General features: G+C 40.0%; 1 protein-coding gene across 1 annotated transcript in view; it reads right to left on the reverse strand.

Annotated features, from left to right (window-relative positions):
* Positions 1–23,826, reverse strand: part of DOCK7 (dedicator of cytokinesis 7) — a 3,076,229-nt gene that overhangs the window by 1,335,317 nt on the left and 1,717,086 nt on the right. The window contains exon 21 of the mRNA XM_044085545.1: positions 18,620–18,784. Coding sequence (XP_043941480.1) covers positions 18,620–18,784 — 165 coding nt within the window. The remainder of the gene's footprint in view (positions 1–18,619; positions 18,785–23,826) is intronic.

Below are 23,826 nucleotides of genomic sequence, written 5' to 3' on the forward strand. Positions count from 1 at the left end.
GTCTGCATGAAAGATGATGAAAGGATCCACTGCCATAAGGGCCTGTAATTCAGATACCCTTCTAGCTGAAGTGATTGCAAAAAGAAAATCTGTTTTCCAAGAAAGAAATTTTAAGTTTGCAGTAGCAGCTGGCTCGAAAGGAGGTAGAGTGAGTTTCTCCAAGACAAAGTTAAGGTCCCAGGCTGGGGTTGGAGCTCTCCTGGGTGGTCTCATATTTTTGTACCCTCTGAGGAACTGCTTGAGCAGTGGATGAGAGAAGAGGGGAGGTTCTGTGTTATAATGAGCTGAAATGGCTGAGGTGTGGATTTTAATGGAGGAAAAAGACAGGCCCTTGTGAAGCATCTCAGTTAAGTTTTATAAAATCTGAGGTAAATTGGGAGCTGCTGTGCTCATCTCTTGAGACTGGTTCCAGGCACAGAATCTTTTCCATTTTTCAGCATAAGACTTTCTAGTAATATGCCTCCTTGCCTCTAAAATGATATCCATCACAGGTTTGCTGAGGGATGGTAAAGAAGTGATTAAGTAATTAGCCAGGCTGCAAGGTTCAGTGTTAGAAGCTGAGGGTGCAGAATCTGGTTCTCCTGCTGAGACAGCAGGGAAGGGAGTCTGAGGCAGGTGCCATGGAGATAACCGTGACACATTGCACAGGAGGGAGTACCAGTGTTGGCACTGCCAATTTGGAGCAATCAAAATCATTCTTGGTTTGTCCTGTTTGATTTTTATTAGTACTTTGGAGAGCAGAGGCAGAGGGGAGAAGGCATAGACTGATAAGTTTTTCCAGCTGAAGGACAGAGCATCCATTTCCAGGCTTGTTTGTGGGGAGTCCTTGTGCAAAATTTGTCCAATTTATAGTTTTGGGGAGAGGCAAACATGTCTATATCTGGGCTCCCCCATTTGCTTGTCAACATGTTGAAAATCCTTGGTTCTAGTTTCCACTCGTGTGGGTCCATGAGGTTTCTGCTTAGTCCGTCCGCCAGTGTATTTAATTTTCCTGGCAGGAATTGAGCTTGTAGTTGCACTTGGTAGCGCAAGGCTGTGTTCCACAATGCCATGGCTAGTCTGCAGAGGGGGTAAGAATGTGTACCCCCCTGCTTGTTTATGTACCACATAACAGTGGTGTTGTCTGTCTTTACCATCAGTTGTCCTGGAAGAATGTGGCCCTTGAAGGCTGTCAGAGAATCCGGTACAGTTAACATTTCTTTTTGATTGATATCCAGGTGCATTTGACTTGGGTTCCATTTGCCCTGAATGCACTTCCCTGCCAGGTGAGCCCCCCCATGCATAGTCTGATGCGTCTGTTGTTAGGGTTTGGACAGCAGGGGGTGGTGTGAAAGACAGTCCCTTGTTTTGGTGGCAGGCCTCTGCCCATCAAAGGAACTCTAGGCGTAGGCAAGGTATGATAGGAATCATTGTTTCTAGGTCTTGAGAATGTTGACACCGTAGGCTTTTTAGATACCACTGTAGTTTCCTCATATGCAGTCTTGCATATGGAATTAGAAGAATGCAGGAGGCCATGAACCCCAAGGCTTGCAATATTTGTCTTGCAGATAGCAGGGTTTTTATGGCCACTTGTTTGAAGTAGGTTGTCAAATTAATTAGTTTCTCTGGCGTGAGGTAAGTCACCTGGGAAGTTGTATTCAAGCTTGTTCCCATGAATATAATTTGTTGACAGGATACCAGGTGTGATTTATTATCGTTTATGGTGTACCCCAGACAAGTTAGAACCCTTTGTACAAATGCCAGATGATTCAAAAGTATATCCTGGCTTTCTGCCTGAATTAGACAATCGTCCAGGTATGGGCATATTTGCATATTTCTTTGCTTGCAAAATGCAATGACTGGAGCTAGGCACTTTGTGAATACCCTGGGTGCAGTAAAATAGCCAAAGGGCAGTGCAGAGAATGGATAGTGCATGTAGCCTGCTTTGAAGCGTAGGTATCTTCTGCAAGATTCCCTGATTGGGATGTGCAGGTAGGCTTCCTTTAGATCCAGTGTTGCCAACCAGGCATCTTTGCCTAGCATAGGAAGTAACTGGTGAAGAGTTAGTATCTTGAATTTTGGAATCACCAAAAAGGTGTTTAAGATAAAAAGGTCCAGGATAGGACTTCACGAGTTGTCTTTTCTGGGTACCAGGAAAAGTCTTGAGTAGATCTGGTACAGTCTGAATAGCCTTTATGTTTAAGAGAGAAAATACTTACTTTTGAGCCTCTGCCCACTGATTTGGGGGTAGATCTGGTCAACCGTTTGGGGTTGGTAACGTGTGGAAGTGAAATCTGTATCCTTGGGAAACTATATTTAAAACCCATTTTTCCTTGGTAGTGAGTTCCCAGTTTTTTGCCTGCAAAGCAATCTTTTCCCCTAAAGGAGCAGTCAGTTGAGAAGGGCTTGGAAGTTTTAAAGTTAAGTCATTGAGACAGTTTACCATAGGGGGAAGTCTTACTACTCCCTGATTTGGAAATGGGAGCCCCCCCACTGCTTAGTCCTGTGCGTACCCTGGGACTGAAGCCTGGGTATTCTGCTGGTTCTGGGTTTGGACTGAGATGGCCTGGAAGAGGCAAGAAAAGACCAATTCTTAGAGGGCCAATGCCTACTAAATCTTGAAGGCTGTACTTAGGAAATATTTAACAGTTTGCATAGATTTAGCCTTTTCCTCCATCTTTTTAAGAACTTCTTCTGCTTTGTTGCCAAACAGGCGGTCCTGATTTAAGGGAGCATCCAGCAATTTAGCTTTAACATGATCTGGCAAGTTTTGCTCCTTAAGCCAAGCATGCCTTCTAAATACAGACCCAGTGACAGCAGCCCTGAAAGATTCTTCCAAAGAGTCAAAACCACATTGAAAAGTATGTTTACCAACTTGTTCAGCAGAATGCATTAAATCTTGTAATTATTTGTGTTCAGCACAATCAGGAATCAACATAATTTTCTGTTTAAGTAGCCCCGTAATATGCTGCTGGTCCTTTAACATATGAAACTGGCAATTTAAAGCCCTAATGGCTAAAATAGCAGAAGTGTATACCTTCTTACCCCATCTGTCCAGGGCTCTACAATCTCTATCACGAGGAGTAGGACTTGTGGCAGCAGTAGCTTTAATGCCCTTTGGTCCTTAGGAAATGGTCTCTGGATCCACAGTAGGATTCTAGAAGAGGAACTTGTGAGAGTCGGGTACTCTGTAATACCTGTCAGATTTTCTGGGAGCTGGAGGTAAGGTGTCTGGGAACAGGCTAGATTCCAAGAAGGCATCATCTACAATATCCAGAACAGGAGGGATAGCTAAAGGCCTGTGTTGAGGAAGGAGTAAGAATTCCCTAAGCCTCTTTTTGGAGTCAGAGTAATCCTGGCTTTCCCAGCGGAAATGCTCCCTAACAGTGTGCAAGGTTTCACCAAAAGAAAAGTCTTCTGGAGGGGAAGCAGAGGGAATGGAATCCTCTGCATCAGAATCCTCATAGGTAGATAAGGGCAAATCCTGATAGAAGAAACAGAAATATCACAATCCTGATCAGAAGACTCAGAAGGAAAATCAGTCCTAGGTCTCTTAGAGGGGGAAGGCAGACTTCCCCTAATTAAAGTAATAAGGTCTTCAGCTATTCTAAGCATTTGTTTCTTAGGCATATGGGCCTGACCATGCGGTTTGGACGTCAGTTTTCTAGGCGTGGGTCGAGTTTTAGGCCTGGATGAAGAAGATGACATTGGTTTAAAATGCAAGTCTGTAGGCCTGAATACACCCTCAGAAGCCGGTGCCTGCACAGCGGCTCCGGACCCATCCAAGGTAGAGACATCCGCAGGTTCCACAGTTGAAGCATCTTGTGGCATACCGGACACCGAATGTGTCTCAGTAGAGGCCTGCGAATCTGAAGTAATGGGTATCAGGGGCTGTGAAAGTGCCTCACTGAGTACCGGCGAACTGGCGACTGGCTTAGAAGCGTCGTCGGCAGTTTTGGACCTATGCAGTCTGTCTCTGTCTTTATCCTTACTTTTTTTCGGAATATCGGTAGTCGGATGGCTTACCGAAGACATATCTGAACCGAGCACTAAAATATTTAGAAGTGCAAATATAGAGACGACGAATATTTCGCGGGTTGAATAAGGCAAAAATCCGGCAGTGAGGGATGTCGTGGTCTGGGTCTAGGCAAGGAATGCAGTACGAATGAAAATCTTTATGAGGTATTTGCTTTCCACAGGTTAGACAATTGTTAACTTTTACTGACATCTGTTAAGAGCAAAAAAAAAAGGATCCCCAACAGGGTACTTAGCTTTTTTGAAGACTTCGGTTCTGAAACTCGAAAATGAAAATTTCAGGAGTCGGCCGACCGGCACTTGCGAACTGCTTCTGCTTCGAGCACCGCGCTGCAAGAAAGACTGATGTAATGGCATTGGCTGCATGTTTTATACCCCTGACGACCTGACGTCATGGGAGAAGAGACAGCATCCGACGCAGGAATCCAAGACTCTAGTATTCAAGCCGGCTGGAGGCTACGTGCAGGCAGATAACCCAAATGTAATGACTGCAACAGTGAAACACGAAGAACATCTGCACTCTCCAAAGCCAAGAATACAGCATCCATGGGACCAGACAACATCCCGGCCTGTGTACTGCATGAACTACAAAATGAACTGGCACCTCACCTATGTGTCATGTTTAATCATAGCCTCACCTCAGGCTCTGTGCCCACAGAGTGGCGCACAGCTACAGTCATCCCACTCCACAAGGGGGATCCACTTTGGATCCCGGGAACTACTCTCCCATCAGTCTAAGCCTGATCTGCAAGGCCATGGAATGTATTATCATGGAACTGATAAACAAAGATATTGGCAATCTTCAAACACTGGACCCCACCCAGTTTGGGTTCGTGAAGGGACGATCATGCCTCCTGAACCTGATCGACTTCTTCGAATCAGTCTCCAGAGCCGTGGATGAGGGTAAGGTGGTTCACACAGCCTACTTGGACCTTGCCAATGCTTTCAACACTATCTTCCACTCTGGAGTCATAGATAAACTTACTAAGCTTGGCATTCATCCCTAAGTCACTCGATGGGCTGCAAACTGGCTTACTGACAGAACACATTGTAAAAGTAGCTGACTCCAAATCCAGCTCCAGACAAGTGACAAGTGGTGTACCGCAGGGTTGTGTCCTGGTACCACTCTTGTTTGGCATCTACTTCTCTGAAGCACAGTCCAACACTAAGGGACTCTGACTTACAAAGTTCACAGATGACTAAGTTGGGAACCATAATTGAATCCCCAAATGATGTGGACATACTACAAAAGGGCCTTACCAAAACAGGTGCCTGGTACCAGAGCCATAGGCTCAAGCTAAATGCCAAAAAATGTATAGTTGTCCCCTTTGGGAAAAACCACATACCTGTGAACTACCGCATAGGTGACAGTACACTAAACACAAAGTGTGATGAGACCTAGGGACACAGGTGGACAGTGGTGTCACCTTTGATAACCACATAGCCACAACAGTTAGAAAATCCTTTTACGTGGCACACCTCATCATTAAAGGCTTTTCATCCATAAAAAGAAGGTCATTGTCCCTCTGTACTCATCCCTCATTAGACCCATTATAGAATACAATACCCCATTTGGTATGTACCTCACAAGACATCTGCAACAACTAGAAAGGCCTCAGAAATACCTCACAAAAAGAATCAAAGGCCTAAAACAGATGCCTTATGCTGACCGTCTAAAGAAACTCCAGCTACACTCTGTCGCATATTGCCTACTCAGAGGTGATCTCTGCCTAACATACAAGGCCATGTCAAACCCAGAGTTATTGGACATGCTACACTTAAAGAAATCCCAATCCCTCCCAGCCACATGCTCCAGGGATCTTAACCTTGTCATCACTATGAATAGAACATGCTGGAGGGATAGGTTCCTGACCCAGAGACTCCCCACAATCTGGAATAGGCTGCCCATACATGTCAGGCAGAGCGCCTCAATAGCCTCTTCAAGAGGAACCTTGACAACTGGATGGGAGATAAGAAATTCACCCCGGGATCACATCAGTAGCCCTGCTAGACAGGGGTCCAGGAAAATAAATATTTGTGGGAAGCAACAGCCAGGGAATCATTATGGCTAGGCTTGTATAGGCCCGAGGGCCGATAGCCTAGTACCTACCTATGAACCTAACAGCTCTTGCAATCCACCACAGTTCCCCTGTGTCTACCATGCCCAATGTCTTAAACATATTGCTGTCTTGACTCCAAAGTTACCTAGCTGGAACAGAAACCCTCTGCTCAGAGGGAGACAGAGAGATTACATTTCTGTTGTTCTTGGCAGTGGCTGAAATGGGTCCTTGTGGGATCAGTCAATTATCCCATTTATAAATAAAATCAATGACGGTATATGTTTATAAAGGCATTTCACTCTGCTGTCTGATTCTAGAGAAGATTTTCTCTCCTTACGTACTACTTACTAACCAGATCAATAACAGCATGTATATGCATGTGTGCACTGTCACTGCACACAAACACCAACAAGAACTCATCAAGGGCAGTCCCAGCCTCTTCCAGGAACTACTGTAATGACGGCAATACATCTAATTTAATTTCCTCACTCTTGCAGAAACAAACTCCAAAAGATGGCTATTGAGCTACTCTTAAGACTAATCACCTGGTAATTGTGAGCTCATCTTCAAATCTGGAATGCAGGTAGTAATGAAATACTCTGCCTATGAACCAAAAGATGAATGCTAAATCCAGGCATTCTTGCCATATCATTCAAGGAAATCAACAAATGAATGTGCAGTCAAACATGCATGACTAAACCCACATGCCTTAATATTCTCCTCTGCTTACTTCTGTTACTCTTGATTTTGTACAGTGTTGTTTCATCTTTCATGGCAAGAAAACAATTCTGTCAGACAGGATATATTTGAAACCAGAAATTCACTGAAAAGCACACGGTCTGGGTAAATGTCAATGAAAGGAAGAAATGGAGAGATGGGAAAACGTTAACATATTTTCTTTAAAAAACATATTTTTGGTTCCCCTTGCAGCTTGTCTGCCTCATTAGTGCAACAGGCCCCTCCATGATCTTCTGTACTAAAATCTCTTGTGCCTGTATGACTTACCCTTCACAGAACAGGCCTCACCAAGTGAGGAAAACCTTTGTATTACATCCCACACAGAAACAAAGATGAGACATGGATGAATCAACACGGCATCATCCTAATAGTAGCAGGGGTTCTAATGAAAAGTCAGCAAACAAAGGAGAGTAGTGGTGCTGAAATTGACTTCATCCTCAAGTCTTGGTGAGTACCTTCGCGAGGTGGACCCTGTTTTTCACAAAATCTCACCAAGGTGACACTGATATACAGACTGTTTTATATAGCATATATCATCGACAGAAGCAAGTCAAAAACAAAAAAAAAAAGATAGCTGGGTGCACAAGACCCAGGATAAAAAATTGCCCAATCCTGGTAGGCGCACTGGTGCCAGGACTGGGGGGAAAAAATGACAGTGTAGAATCCTCAAAATACGGAAACATTCCTACAATGGGGCTAGGCCAAGCTCAGGGGGAGGAGGGCCCCCCCTGTTGTAGAAGGAAGTAGCAGTCCACAAAAAACACAAAAAATGACGATAGAGTGGACTATTGAGGATAAGAAAGAAATTATGTACTGTTACTATTATGTAAAAAGCCCAGAATTCCCAGATCCAAGACATACAAAACAATTAAGAGAGAAATTAGAGGAAAAAAAATACTTCGAGGAAAAACTGTCAGAAGCTTCAAATAAAAATTTGTGTTCATTAATGCAACAGATTTTTGAAAAACAGTATATAGATCAAGAAACTTTGCTCTGTTTGGAAAAAAGCATCTGAAAAAGTGCGAAAATATAAACAACAAAACCTAGAGATATTTGAAAAATATAAAAAAGAAATATGGACATGGGAAAGAAAGAGAGACTTGATATGGTGCAATATTTATGCAAAGGAGGAAGCCAAGTTAACTAATATAATGAAGACAGTCTCAAAGATATTCGAAGAGAAATACAGGCAAAGGCATTCAGATATGGAAATTGTCACAATTAAAAAAAAAATAGCACAAAGATGTAATGTGGAAAAGAAGATCAGTACAGTAGAAGTTAAAGAAGTTGAAGTTATGGAGTACCTGTGAAGTGAAAGATTTAATGTAGAAGGTCTAACACAGACTACATCACAGCATGATGGAGTGAGTCCCCAGAACAAGGAAAAGCAAGATCAGGAGACATGTGAAGAAGAAATATGGACATGGGAAAGGAAAGAGATTTAATATGGTGTAATATTTATGCAAAGGAGAAAACAAAACTAATCAATACAAAAAGAGCAGCACCAAAGATATTTGAAGAGAAATACAGGCAAAGGAATCCGGACATGTAAACCTTTACAATACAAAAAATAAGAAGACTAAGAGTAAAATAGAAAATGAGATTAGTAATGGAGAAGTCAAGGAAACAGAAACTGAGGTTATGCAGCAGCTGCAGAGAGAAGGATTCAGTGTAGAAAATCGAATGTGGAAAGCATCACAACAGGATGGAGCAATGGATATCCAAATTTAGGGGAAACCAGTGGAACAGGAAGCAACTGGTCAGGTGACATATCAAGATATTTTGGAGCCTTCCACAGGAAACCAGTATAAAAGTTCACTTGAAGCTAGACAGCAAGGAAAGAAAAGTACAGTTGTGTACTTACCCATAAATGTAGATATTCGAGTGTATTCACTGTTGCAGTTATTACATTTGGGTAATCTGCTGGCAGGTTGCCCTTAGTCAGTCTGATTAACAATGTCTTGGGTCCTGCGTCGGTTGCTGTCCTTTCTTCCATGACGTCAGGTCGTCAGGGGTATAAAACATGCAGCCGACGCCATTACATCAGTTTTTCTTGCCCCAGATGTCAGGTGCCCCCCAAATGGGGAGCAATATATGTATGTATATATATATATATATATATATATATATATATATATATATATGTATATATATATATATATATAAAATTAAAAAAAAAAAAAAAAAATATACCTCCAAACAAAAGCAAATACACCAACAAGGCTTTTAAGCATAGTAAAAGAAAGTAGAAATATAGTAAGAGGAAAACGGGGCTGGAGGGAGGGTAACCAGGACTGCAACAGTGAATACACTCGAACATCTACATTTATGGTAAGTGTACACAACTGTACTATGTTCTTCATGTTTCACTGTTGCAGTCATTACATTTGGGTAGATTCCCAAAGCTATGGTTGGGAGGATGGATTTATACAGCATTAGGACCAGCTATAAGGCCCTGCAGGACAGCGGTGGCAAAGCCAGCTCTGGATTTAGAGAAGAAAGGTAAATGGTAATGTTTGGTGAACGTATGAACTGAGCTCCAGGTAGCAGCCTCTAGAATGTCTCTGGTATGAACACCTCTGAGAAAGGCTGTAAAATTAGATGCAGCCCTGGTGGAATGAGATCTGATCCCCTGCGGGATAGATTTACCATGGTGCATATAGCAGAAATGAATACAATGGCTTATCCATTTAGAAATAGTCTGCTTTGAAATAGCCTTTCCCTCTGCCCTTGCAGCAAATGCCACTAGTAGTAGTTCTGATTTTCTTAGAGATTTTGTCCTGTTTAAGTAAAATCTAAGTTGTCAGTGTACATCGAATGAATGCAGAATCCACTCCCCTTTGTTCTGTGGATTGGGAAAGAAAGTTGGCAAATGAGTGGTCTGATTAAGAGCCACACTGGATACCACCTTAGGCAAGAAGGATGGACTGGTCCTGAGCGACACCCTGTCCGCATGAAAAATAATGAAAGGCTCCACTGCCATAAGAGCCTGTAATTCAGAAATCCTTCTAGCTGAAGTGACTGCTAAAAGGAAAGCTGTTTTCCAGGAGAGAAATTTTAAGTCTGCAGTAGAAGCTGGCTCAAAAGGAGGGAAAGTGAGTTTTTCCAATACAAAATTGAGGTCCCAGGCAGGGGTTGGAGCTCTCCTAGGTGGTCTTAAGTTTTTGGCCCCTCTGAGATATTGCTTTAGCAGAGAATGAGAGAAGAGGGGAGGTTCTGTGTTGCAATGAGCAGAAATGGCTGAGGCATGGATTTTTATGGAAGAAAAGGACAGGCCCTTGTGAAGCATCTCAGTTAAGTATTGTAAAATCTGAGGAATATTGGGCACTGCTGTGCTTATTCCTTGTGATTGATTCCAGGCACAGAATCTTTTTCATTTGTCAGCATAAGATTTTCTAGTACTAGACCTTCTCGCCTCCAAAATGACATCCATCACAGGTTTGCTGAGGGATGCTAAGGGTGAATTTAGGTGATTAGCCATGCTGCAAGATTCAAAGTTTGGAGCAGAGTGTGCAGAATTTGGTTGTTCTGCTGAGACAGTAAGTAAGGTGTCTGAGGCAGGTGCCATGGTGGAAGGTGTGACACATTGTGCAGAAGTGGGTACCAGTGTTGGAGAGGCCAGTCTGGAGCAATCTGAATCAGTTTTGGTTTGTTCTGTTTGACTTTTAGTAGAACTTTAGCGAGCAGAGGCAAAGGGGGAAAAGCATAGACTGACAGGTTTTTCCAGCTGAATGATAGAGCATCTACTTTCCAGGCTATTTTGTGATGAGTTCTTGTGCAGAACTTGTCCAACTGATAGTTCTGGGGTGAGGCAAAAAGATCTATGCCTGGACTCCCCCATCTGCGTGTCAACATGTTGAAAATTCGTGGTTCCAGTTTCCATTTGTGTGGGTTCATGAGTTTTCTGCTTAGTTCGTCTGCCAGAGTATTCAGCTTTCCTGGCAGGAATTGAGCTTGTAGTTGTATTTGGTAGGTCAAGGCCGTGTTCCGCAATGCCATGGCTAGTCTGCAGAGGGGGTAGGAGTGTGTACCCCCCTGCTTGTTTATGTACCACATAACTGTGGTGTTGTCTGTCTTTATTAGTAATTCTCCTGAATGAAGGTAGTCCTTGAAGGCTGTCAGTGCATTCTGTACAGTTAGCATCTCTTTCTGATTGATATGAAGGTGCATTTGATTTGGGCTCCATTTGCCCTGAATGCACTTCCCTGCCAGATGAGGCCCCCCAAGCACAGTCTGATGCGTCTGTTGTTAGGGTTTGGGCGGCAGGGGGTGGAGTGAATGGCAGTCCCTTGTTTTGGTGGCAGGCCTCTGCCCACCATAGGAACTCTAGTTGCAGACAAGGTATGATAGGAATCATTGTTTCCAGGCTGTGATAATGTTGACTCCATAAACCTTTTAAGTACCATTGAAGTTTCCTCATATGCAGTCTTGCATATGGAACTAAAAGAATGCAGGAGGCCATGAACCTCAAAGCTTGCAGAATTTGTCTTGCAGATAGCAGGGTTTTTGTGGCCACTTGTTTGAAGTAAGTTACGACATTAATTTGCTTTTCTGGAGTAAGGTAAGCCATTTGGGCAGTTGTATTCAAGCTTTCACCCAGGAATGTAATTTTCTGAGGGGGTACCAGTTGTGATTTCTTTTTGTTTATGGTGTACCCTAGACAAGTTAGAACCCTTTTTACAAACGCCAGATGCTTTAGAAGAATATACTTGTTTTCTGCCTGAATTAGACAATCGTCCAGGTATGGATATATTTGAATATTTCTTTGCCTGCAAAATGCAATTACTGGAGTCAGGCACTTTGTGAAGACCCTGGGTGCAGTAGATAAGCCAAAGGGCAGTGCAGAGAACTGGTAATGTAAGTAGCCTGCTTTGAAGCGGAGGCATCTTCTGCAAGATTCCCTGATTGGGATATGCAGGTAAGCCTCTTAAGTCTAGAGTTACCAACCAGGCATCTTTGCCTAGCATAGGAAGTAACTGTTGAAGAGTCAGCATCTTGAATTTTGGAATGTCCAGAAAAGTGTTTAGAGTAGATAAGTTCAAGAATTGGATGCCATGATTTATCTTTTCTGGGTACCAGGAAAAAATCTTGAATAGAAACCTTGTCCCTTTTCCTCTTCTGGTACTGGTTGAATTGCCCCCATGTTCATGAGGGACAGTACTTGTTTCTGGGCCTCTGCCCACTGATTTGGGGGAAGGTCTGGTCATTCGTTTGGGTTTGGCAACGTGTGGAAATGAAATTTGTATCCCTGGGATACTATATTTAAAACCCACTTGTCCTGTGTTATAAGTTTCCAGTTTCTTGCATGAAGTGCCAGTTTTCCCCCCAAAGGGGCAGATAAAAGGTTAAGTGCTTGGTAATTGTAGAAGGAAGTCATTGAGACTGTTTACCATAGGGAGGTGCCTTATTGTTTCCAGATTTGGAGGTGGAGGCACCCCATTGTTTTGTTCTAAAAGTCCCTTGTGACTGAAACCTGGAGCCTTTGGAATGTCTGGATTTGACTTGAGTGGCTCTCGAAGGAACTGCAAAGGACCAGTTCTTAGTAGGCCAGTGCCTACTAAATCTGGGAGGTTGCACTTGTAAGAAATCTTTCACAGTTTGCATAGATTTAGCTTTATCTTCCATCTTTTTTTTTAAACTTCTTCAGCCTGATTACCAAAGAGGCGGTCCTGTTGTAAAGAAGCATCCAACAATTTTGCTTTAACATGATCAGGCAGAGTTTGCTCTTTGAGCCAAGCATGCCTTCTTAGCAGAGACCCGGTTACAGCAGCCCTAAAAGAGGCCTCCAAAGAATTAAAACCACATTGCAAAGTATGTTTTCCAACTTGTTCAGCTGAATGCAATAAATCCTGTAAATCTTTATTTTCCACACAGTCAGAAATTAACATAATTTTCTGTTTAAGCAGTCCCATGATATGCTGTTGAGATTTAAGCATATGAAATTGACATACGACAAAAAAAAGCACAGGCAGAGGCAACCATGCACTTGCAAATAGCGAACTGTAAATAAACGTATTACTCCGTATATAAAACAAAGCAAATTTAATGGTGTACACAAACGGTAAGCGTTCACAAATGCTTCTTCAGACAAAGACACACATTGTTACTAAATGGTTCTTATATAATCTAGATTTTGTTGATCAACACCATATTCCTATGCCGTTAGCATATTGTGATAAAGAATCTTTTATAGAATATTGTATATTAGGAGGCAATATACTGATTTGGTTTTAGCTATTCAACATCTTTAATGCTCTAGTAATGTAATGTGGCTTTAAAGTTTAAATGGAGTGTGAGGTCATAATGAGCTAAACATTATATAAGAACCAATTAGTAACAAGGTGTGTCATGGTCTGAAGAAGCATTTGTGAAAGTGCTTACCGTCTGTGTACACCATTAAATTTGCTTTGCTTTATATATGGAGTAATACGTTTATTTACAGTTTGCTATTTGCGAGTGCATGGTTGCCTCTGCCTGTGCTTTTTTATGTTATATTATTTTTGGACTTGGTTGGCAAGAGGCATTTACCTCAGTGTGTGTTTTATTATATTTTTATTCCTTATATGAAATTGACAGTTTAAAGCCCTGATTGCCAAGGTTGCAGAAGTGTAAACCTTCTTACCCCATCTATCCAGCGCCCTGGAATCTCTATCAGAAGGGGTAGGATTTTTAGCAGTAGAGGTCTTAATGCCCTTGCGACCCTGAGAAATGGTTTCAGGAACTGCAATAGGATTTTTGAAAAGGAATTTGTGGGAGTCAGGAACCCTGTAGTATCTGTCTGGCTTACAAGGAGCTGGAGGCAGAGAATCAGGAGACATACTAGATTCTGAAAAAACATCATCAACAATGTCTAGAACAGGAGGTATAGCCAAAGGCCTATGCTAAGGAAGAAGAAGAAAATCCCTATGTCTCTTTTTAGATTCAGAGAAATCCTGACTTTCCCAGTGGAAATGTTCAGTTAAGGTATGTAAAGTTTTCCCAAAAGAAAAATCCTCAGAGGGAGAAGCAGAAGGAATGGAATCTTCTGCATCAGAGTCCTCATAAGTAGGTATAGACAAATCCTGTTCATTAGAAGAGTCAGAAGAAATAGAATCCTGTTCAGAAGATTCATAATCAAGGTCTTATCTAGGCCTCTTAGAAGGAGGGGGTTGGCTACCCCTGATCAGAGTAATTAAATCTTCAGCCATTTTGATCATTTGTTTTTTAGGCATAGTGGCGTACACATGTGGCCCAGGCATCGGTTTTTTAGACATAGATTTAGATTTTGACCTTAGTTTTGAAGATGGCGTCGGTCTAATATACAAATTCTGTGGGCCTGAAAACACCCTCAGAAGCCAGTGCCTGCACAGCAGCTCTGGAGCCATCTAAGTTAGAGACATCCGCGGGTTCCATAATTGAAGCATTACCGGACTCCAAATGGGTCTCAATAGAGGCCTGCAAATCAGAAGTGGTGGGTATCAGGGGCTGCGAAAGTACCTCACTGAGAACTGGCGACTGGCTTTAGAGAAGCGCCGTCATCAGTTTTGGACCGTGACGGCCTGTCTCTCTCTTTTTCTTTGTGTTTCTTTAGGTATTCCGGTAGTCAGATTGCTAACCGACAACATTTCTGGATAATTAAATCGTGAGCCAAAATACTTAGAAGCAAAAATATACCGACATTCAATAGTGTGTGGATTAAATTTAGCACAAAACCGACAGCAAGGTACGTTGTGGTCAGGGCCTAGGCAAGGAATGCAGTACAAATGAAAATGCTTATGAGGTATTTGCTTCCCACAAGTAATGCAATTATTAACTTTTACTGACATCGGTAAGGAGCAAGAAATAGTTTCCCCAACGGAGTACTTAGCTTCTAGTTGAAGACTTTGGTTCTGAAACTCGAAAACGAAAATCTCAGGAGTCGGCCGACCGGCACTTGTGAACTGCTTCTGCTTCGGGCACCGGGCGGCAAGAAAGACTGATGTAATGGCGTCAGCTGCATGTTTTATACCCCTGACGACCTGACTTCATGGAAGAAGGGACAGCAACCAACGCAGGACCCAAGACTTTGTTAATCAGGCAGACTAAGGGCAACCTGCCAGCAGATTACCCAAATGTAATGACTGCAACAGTGAAACACGAAGAACATCAGGAAACTCTAATGCAGTCAATGTTGAGGAGTGATAGGTCAGTGAGTTCCCATATGACAGAGCAACAGATGACACAGGATGAAATTGAAGAGAATGTGCCACAGGAAGAAGCTAAAGAACTTTCTATAGAATGCAAGCAGGAAACAGAAAACAAGGGATGTGCCCTTAGTTTGGAAGAAAATGAGCTAAAAGAGTGGCCTGATTTAATGGACATGGACAGATATATTAAGATCAGTGAGTGCAGAAGGTCAATAAAACCCAAAATGTAAGAAGTCTGATAAAACAAATGAATGCAGTAATTAGAACTGTCCATAGAGATCCATGTGATATAACAGAAGTAAACAGGATATACTACTGTGCTGCTAAATTAATAACTGATAAAGTTCTACCACAAGATCACAGGGTAGTGAGGGAAAGGAAGGGGAGAAAACAAATACCATTGTGGAAGTATCGAATACAGAAAACTACAAAGCAATTAAGACAAAAATTGTCACGGTTAGAAAACTACATAAGAGGGAATAGATCAACAAAAATACCAAGAAAGATAGATGTGATTAAAGCGATGCACAGTATTAGAACAGACCAGGATCTATAATGCACTCTTACAAATAAACTAAAAATTTCAACACAGGCAGAAAAACTTAAAATATACACAGATAAATATAAGAGAAAAGTAAAAAATAAAGTTTTATAGAAAATTGGGAAATAAGATAAAAGGAAATGAAAGACCGCCAAAAAAAGAGGAAGTAGATACATTTTGGAGAAGTATCTATGAAGATCCTGTGGAACATAACGGTGTTAAATGGATAGAAGTAGTAAAAGAAAGAAAAAGAAGTTTAAAGGTACAGGATATGAAATGGGATGAAATAACAGCCAGAGAGATTAAGAAAAGCCTCTAAATGGAAAACCCCAGGCCCAGATGCAGTAGCTAACTTTTGGTTAAAAGTATTAACATCTTTGCACGAGGATTTAGCCATGAGTAAGAACTATTTATATGCGCACCCTGAACAGACACCATACTGGCTAACAAGAGGCAAAACAATGCTCTTACTTAAGAGTGAACCTGCAAGCCACCCCAAAAAATTATAGACCAATAACTTGCCTTCCGATGACGTATATACAATACACGGGAATTGATGCAGACAGTTGACGCCGACAGTTTATAGTCATTTAGAAGAAAACTCAAATATGGCAGTAGAACAAAACAGCAATAAAAGAAAGTCATATAGAACAAAGGATCATTTGATGTTAAAAGGGAAGAATCCAAGTATGGCATGGATTGACTACAAAAAAGCATTTGATAGTATCCCACATTCATGGATAAAAGAGTGCTTAAAAATGTATAAGATACACCATACACTGATTAACTACATTACAGTAACCATGAAACAGTGGCATACCACTTTGCAATTAAGCCATGATAAAGGGCAGATTATTATCCCAGGGATAAAAATTCAAAGGGGGATATTCCAGGGTGACTCTGTCACCGTTGCTATTCTGGCTTGCCATTAATCTATTTAGCTGTTTACTTAACAGCTTAGGCCATGGCTACAATTTGGCTCCTAAAAACAACAAAGTCTAATGACTTCACATCTTTTTGTTGAAGATTTAAAACTGTATAGCTCATCAAATGAAGAACTGAAAGCACAGCTGCAGGTTGTCAAAACTTTTTCACATGATATTTGAATGTCCCTTGGTCTTGATAAATGTGCAAAAGCAACCTTTAAAAAAGGAAAACTGCAGCACCAGGAAAACATCAGTTTGGGACAAGAATGTGATATAAAAGAACTTGAACAAGAGGGAGTGTATAAATACTTGGGAATTGATGAAGGATCAGCAATAAAACATGAACAAATGTGAATAAAACACAATAAGGAATAATTCAGAAGACTTAAATTAATCCTGACAACAGCACTGACATCTATTAGCAAGATCCAAGCTACAAATCAATTTGCTCTCCCTGTCCTAACATACAGTTTTGGAGTGATTGACTGGCCCCAAAAAGTGTTGGACAGATTAGATATTATAAGTGTTGGACAGACTGGATATTAAAACAAGAAGGATGCTTCATGCTCACCAAATGATTTATAAAAATCAGTGTATACTAAGATTATATATTCCCCGTTCTGAAGGGGGGATGGGCCTCTTTGAAATTGATTACATGTATAGATCTGCAATCGTGGGACTCCACACTTATCTACTGACCTCACAAGATCCAAAGGTAGTGACAGTTTTGAAACATGAGGAGAATAAATCTAAGATGACTTCTCTGCTTAATTTAGCAGAAGCATATCGATGTCAAGCAGGAATGGAAATCAAACCAGAAGTAGATAACAACCAGGTAGCAACCGAATGTGCCAAAAAACAAAAGAAAGAATATAAGGTGAAGGACCAGATGAGAAGGCAAGAAATGTACAAAAAACATAAATATAGTTGCAAGTATATAAAACGTTTGGAAGAGCTTCATGTTGATCAAGAACAAACGCAGGAATGGTTAAGGAGAGGCGAATTTACATCAAGAAATGAAAGGTTAATATTGGCAGCCCAAGATAGAGGGCTACATACACGCTGGTTTACTAAGTCCATTGAACATGTGGGAGAAACAGACAAATGTAGGTTTTTAAAACCGATTTGGAAACAGTCACACACCTTGTTGCTGCTTGCGACACACTAATGGCAGAAGGCCTGTATACTAAAACGAATAATAATGTGGCTAGACTGTTGCACTGGAGATTGTGCAAACACTATGGTATCAAAGTGGTTGAAAAACACTGGAAACATGAGCCACAAAGCATCACAGAAAATGATGGTTTATATCACATGGGATCACCCATTACCAACAGTTCAAAAGATAGATGCTAGAAAACTGGATATAGTGGTCCAAGAAAAGAAGACAAAAGTAGCACTGATCATTGAAATCACCACACCCAGTGACTATAGCATCTTGCGTACAGAGAGAAACAAAGTAATAAATACCAGGATCTGCAAGCAGAAATGAGAGCACTGTGGAGGAAAGATACCCAGACAGTTCCAATAGTAGTAGGAGCAATGAGTCTTAAAAAAAAAATTTACAATCATATTTAGATATGTTACCAATCCATGTAACCCCATACGAATTGCAGAAGGAGCCATTATTGGGCACATTGCGGGTGCTGCGAAGAGCAATTTTGGCTGACATCAAAGAGTGAAACAATACTAATTTCACGAACTTTAATCGTACTTTGACTTAGAATGGGTCCATTTCTGTCATGGTATTAGAAACCCAAAAGACTTGGAGAAATTAAAAACAGCAGGAGTCTTTTTCTTATGTCTCATTCTCCTTACTTGCCTATCCCTGCAAATACCCAATGTGCAAATGTCATGCACAAGATGAAGAACTAGAATCCCTGGTATCCACCAAAGACTTGCAGTCAAGAAAAGTAAAGCCCTGCCGAAGATGAATGAGCTGGCAAAAATGCTAATCGGTCTCTGTACCCTCATCAAACTCTCTGGGATTAGGTTTGCTAATCAAACCTGGTCTGCTACATTGCAGTCAGGGTTCCTTCACTTTGTGCCACACAGCTAATTCTATTATGCACTGCACTTTCTGATAACCTGATGCCTGAAAATCATATCGGAAAACTGTCTTTTTCATTTACTCAACCCATTTTTTTATAAAGATAACTGTGGAAGATACCTTACCTGGTGACTGGGAACCAGGTTCTGTATTTGGCAATCGGAAAACATAGTGGATATAAGAAGCCAAAAGATTGTTCCTGCCATGTTGGTCCTGACTTCCTTCTAGGTTTTTGTGCAATCTATTTACAATAGAAGCCATAGCTTCAAAGCACGCCTGACCAAGGTTTACTGCGGAAAAAAGTAAAGAGCAAAATCAAATTTTAGACAAAATGAATTAAGCAAGCAACCTGTAAGTAGTCAAGCTAGCAGCATCAAATAAAAGCTGTACTCAATTAGGCTGAGAAAAAAAGGACAATTACCTTACCTTTTTTCCGCACAATTCAGCTTCTACTCAGAAAAAATAGTATCTCAAAAATCCAGGCTTACAGCTTTAACAGTGTTTTATGATTTATCATCAATTTTTGTTTACTGATGTTCCATTACTCGAAATAATCTACTGGTTGTTCCAAATTCATATTCATTGCCATGGGCAAGCCTGCTCTGATCATGTCTGCACAAAAAGTTTTGAGGATGTCTAACACCTTTATTACTGCCCTTTAAGACATATCATTACCACATCTCTATACACTGGCATCATCTTAGAATGCATGAAGATGAAAACCAGACCTTATGAAAGCCACATAAAAACTTTTATTCAAAATCATTGCATCATCTTATCAAACATCTGGGCACCTCAGTGCCTTCTAGAATAAAACAAGTGATTTTAATTAACGTTTATAAAAGACAAGTAATCTCCGTGGTATCCCCGAAGTCTCAAAACAACCCACTAAAGTGTAGTGGGTCTAAAAACAAAACAGTGTAAGAAACTTCTCTGTGTGGAAGATTTTCAGTCCATGTATTTCTAGTTAATCACTGTATATTAATCAGATCAGACAATAGTAGTAGAAGCAGCGAACGTAAACTCGTCAAGTCAAAAAGTAATAATAGAAAATATATAATTCTACAGCATTACTAAATATTCGAAAGTTATCCAAGCAAGGCAGGCGGTCTGTTTCCAGTCGAAAATCCTTTATTAAGTACACAGACAAGCGATCCAAGTAAAACAAAAATAGAGTAATAATTTCCTCACAAGCTTTCTAACTATATATATATATACTTTTTATCAGGCATGGGAGTGGTTTATTGTGCTGTAAAACAAAGTGTTATTGGTACACATGTTAAATTCACATCCCTTCCCCCATCAGTGTGACATTCGAGCTGGTCCTGCCCTACCTAGTAGCTGTCATAATAATATATAGCCCTAATGTACTTTAATGGTACAGCTTATTTAACCAAATTATTAAGTAGATTATTAAGTCTGTGATTTTATACAAGGCAATATACTACATGGCTGGAAATATATCAACCTTAGTTCACTTTGCGATCAAAAATTATATATAAATATATACATATGCATTTTGCATGTAAAAATCAGTTTCTATTTTCATAACCTATTGTTAACAAAGATCGCTTTTGTCCTTCTAGACTTATTCAGGTCTGTGTACAAGAACCCTAAAAACCTATATAATTGTATAATTAATTAGTATTGTTATTACCATCATTTTGAATAAAGTGGAAAAAAAGAGAACCAGAAAAAAATAATAAATAAAAATAATAAAAAAAAATATGTATGTTGATGGAAACAAAATGATTGAAACAAAATATGCACTTAAATGTCAAATGATTTAAAATGGTATTTAAAATGGTATTTAAAACCAATTTGTAGAAAAAAAAATAAAATAAAATACAATTATTCATGTAAACAATGTGGCAATTTTCTAAGTTCCAGTGCACTTTTAATTGAACAGTAGTAGTTTAGTCCAGGCTTTCTAAAAGAGTTCAGCTTTAATTGCCACCTTTATTCAAAATGGAATCTTCTCATTCTATCTTTCCCTCTCTAGTTATTTGCTTCAATACCTTGGTTCCTTTGCCATTTTTTCCAATAAATTCTGGTCCCTCCTGCCTATTCTCTGTATCCCTAATTGCAGTAATTCCTATTGACAGAATCTCCTTTCTCTATTCCTATGTTGGATTAGTTCTTAGAATACTTTCTGCTACTTTATGGATATAATATTCTGCATGATTATTGTTATTCTCCTTAAAGGCCTGCATCCAAAATCTCAGTCTCTCCTTGTTTCTTGAACTTCCTCTGTGTTTTATCATCATCCCTTTCTACTTTGAATTATAGTTTTCTGCTTGTGCTATGTAGAAGAGTTAACTGTGTAGCTCTGAAATATCTTTTCAAATTCGGTAATCCCAATCCGCCCTGTTCTACTGAAAGAATCAGCTTATCCCAGTTGACTCTTCCCATTTTCCCCTCCCAGGAAAAGTCCTTCAGCTCTTTATTAACTGCTACCCACAACTTCTCCTCTGGTTGATAAAAATATGCCTGACCTGTGTATAAGACTAAAGAGACGAAAACATTTTAACTGTTTGTACCTTACTATCCATAGCATTATAACAAAGCTTCCATTCTCTCAGTTTTTGTACTGTCTTTTGTTTAGTCTCTTCCCACATATCCTTAGCTGCCACTCTAGAATCATTTTTAATCCATACTCCTCTAAGTATTTCACTTTATCATGTCCCCGTAAATATGGGTAGTCCTGAACCAGTTCATGTGTGGGTATATAATTTACCGCTACTGCCTTTGTTTTAGCTTCATTTATTTTTATATCCTGAAAAAGCTTTGAAACTGTCTCAAAATGTTTCACAACACTGTAATGTCTTTTTCTATTTTTTTTAGGTACAAAATAATATCATCTGCAAATGAAGCCAGATTTTCTTGACTACCATACCATTTATATCCTGAATTTCTGAATCCCTTATTTTCTTTGACAATGGTTCTAAACATAAAGCAAATAATACAGGAGAAAGAGGACATCCCTGCCTGGTTCCTCTGCTCAAGCAGAAACTATCAGAGAGGACCCCGCCCACTTTAATCTTCACCTCAGATCCCTCATATATTATCCTAATCAACCTTATAATTTCTTCAGGAAATGCAAATGCTTTCATTGCCCTGCTCATAAAGTCCCAGCTTACTCTGTCAAATGCTTTCTCTGCATCAAGATCCACCAACAACAATGGTATTTTCTTACATTCTCCTTCCCTCTGGATCATCAATGTTCTGTTAATATTGTCAAATATTTGCCTCCCATCTACAAAACCACATTGATCCATATCTATCAGTTTTGGTATTACTTTTGCCATTCTTTTAGCCATTATAGACATGAACACTTTATAATCATGGTTTACTATTAAAATTGTCCTGTATGAAGCTGGATCTGATGGATCTTTACCCTCTTTAGGTATTACACCTACCACTGCTTTCTTTCAGGATGGTGGTACTTCTCCTCCTCTTAAGATACCGTTAAACAAAACCTTCTAGAGCTTTATCAGTTTTTTCCCTCCTAGCTTCCAAACTTCCACAGGAATACCATCTATTCCTGGGGACTTTCATGTAGATTGGTTATACATCACAATTTTTATCTCATCGCCTCCTATCCTAACTGTCAGTAATTGAGCCTCATCTACATCTAACATTGGTATATGTAATTCTTCCATAAACATTTCCATTTGTATCTTTTTGTGATTTTCATATTTCTATGCTTTACAGAGACTCTCAGCGAATTTCTGAAATATGTCTAACACCTCTACAGGATCTACTGTTACCTTCTTTGTTACAGGTTCCTTAAGTTTGACAACAACCCTTTCTACTTTCTGTTGCCTGAGTTGTACTAAAGGTTTTGATGCTCTAGTGTTATTATAAAAAAACAGTTGCTTAACTGCAATCTTTCTAAGCTTGTGCATATTATCGAGGTAACCCCTTTTTTTCTGCCTAGCATTCTGCAATTGATCTTCTTGTTCTGTGAGATTCCCCCTACTCTGCAACACTAACATTTGTCAGTCCCTCTAAAATAATTCTTGTTACTTCTTAACCATAGGTCCCCTTCTTTTATTTCCACCTTAATTGTAAACTCCACCTTAATTTTATCCCATTCCCTAGCTATATTTTTAGAAGAACTTTCTGTCCTCTCTAACTGCTCCTGAATAATCTCTACTACCCATTCCTTAAATTCCTCTCTTTTCAAAAGATAGGTGGGGAAGTGCCAATCTCTCCTTTTTATTTCATTACCCTGTGTTTTTATTTTAGCTATTACTGGCACATTATGTGAAACAGTTATTGGGTGGGTATCAAGACCTTCAATTAAATGCACGCTCCTGTGAAATGTAAATTCTGTCTAGCCTAACCCAGTGTTTATACATTGGGGAATAATATGTAAATTCACTCCAAACTCCTATTACTGAGTTGACATCTTCCATGCCAAATATTTTCATAAATTTCTTCAAAAATCTACCCTCCTTTGTTATATTTTCCCTTCTGGGCCCCCAAGACACATAGTCATTGCTGCAAATCAAATTCCAGCCCCGACCTATAAGTAATATTTCTTGCTGAAAACTGCTCATTTCTCCCAGATTTTTCTTAAGCTCCATTATACCAGTTTTAGGTGGAATGTAAATACATGCCGGTATAATCCTCTTCCCTTGCCAGTAGCCCCTTAGCACTACAAATCTGCCATTATTTTTCTTATCTTCTTCTATTACTATCAGAAGTCCAATTGCAATTAATGTAAGTATTCCTCTTTTCCTTTGTTCCCAGTATTTTACTGGAAAACCATTCTGAAAACCTTTCTTTATCAAATTTACATGTTCAGTTCTAAGTGTGTCTCCTGTAACATAGCTATTTGTGCACTCTACACTTTTTAATATAGCTCACTACTCTTCCTTGTTTGTTTTTACTTGTGAGGTGAGGCCATTTACATTTAAAGACATTAAAAAAAGCATCATTGTATTAAAAATGATTATTCACGCACTTTAATGTATAACGCCTTTTTTGTTAAATGTCTAGCTCCGGCTTTTATGTTATATGCATACACTGTTTGGCACGTTGAACTTTTATACAGTTTTTTGTCATATACATTTAAGCCTATGTCATGTCTTATAAAACTTTTTGTTTTATTGAAAGACCTCAAAAAATACTCCCTTAAAACCTATTAACTTAATACTAACACAGAAAACTATGTACACCTTCAAAAATTGAAGCTTTACCCTCCTAACAGGGGCAAAAGTCCCAGACTGACAGCCACACTCACAAACTTCAGTTAACCTAAAAAAACGGTTATCCATGCTAAGACACATGGTGAAACCTGTTCTTCTACTAAGTGCTAATTGGT

This window comes from Protopterus annectens, chromosome 10.part0 (genome assembly GCF_019279795.1).
Source record: "Protopterus annectens isolate FY-2018-M chromosome 10.part0, PAN1.0, whole genome shotgun sequence".
NCBI lineage: Eukaryota > Metazoa > Chordata > Ceratodontiformes > Protopteridae > Protopterus > Protopterus annectens.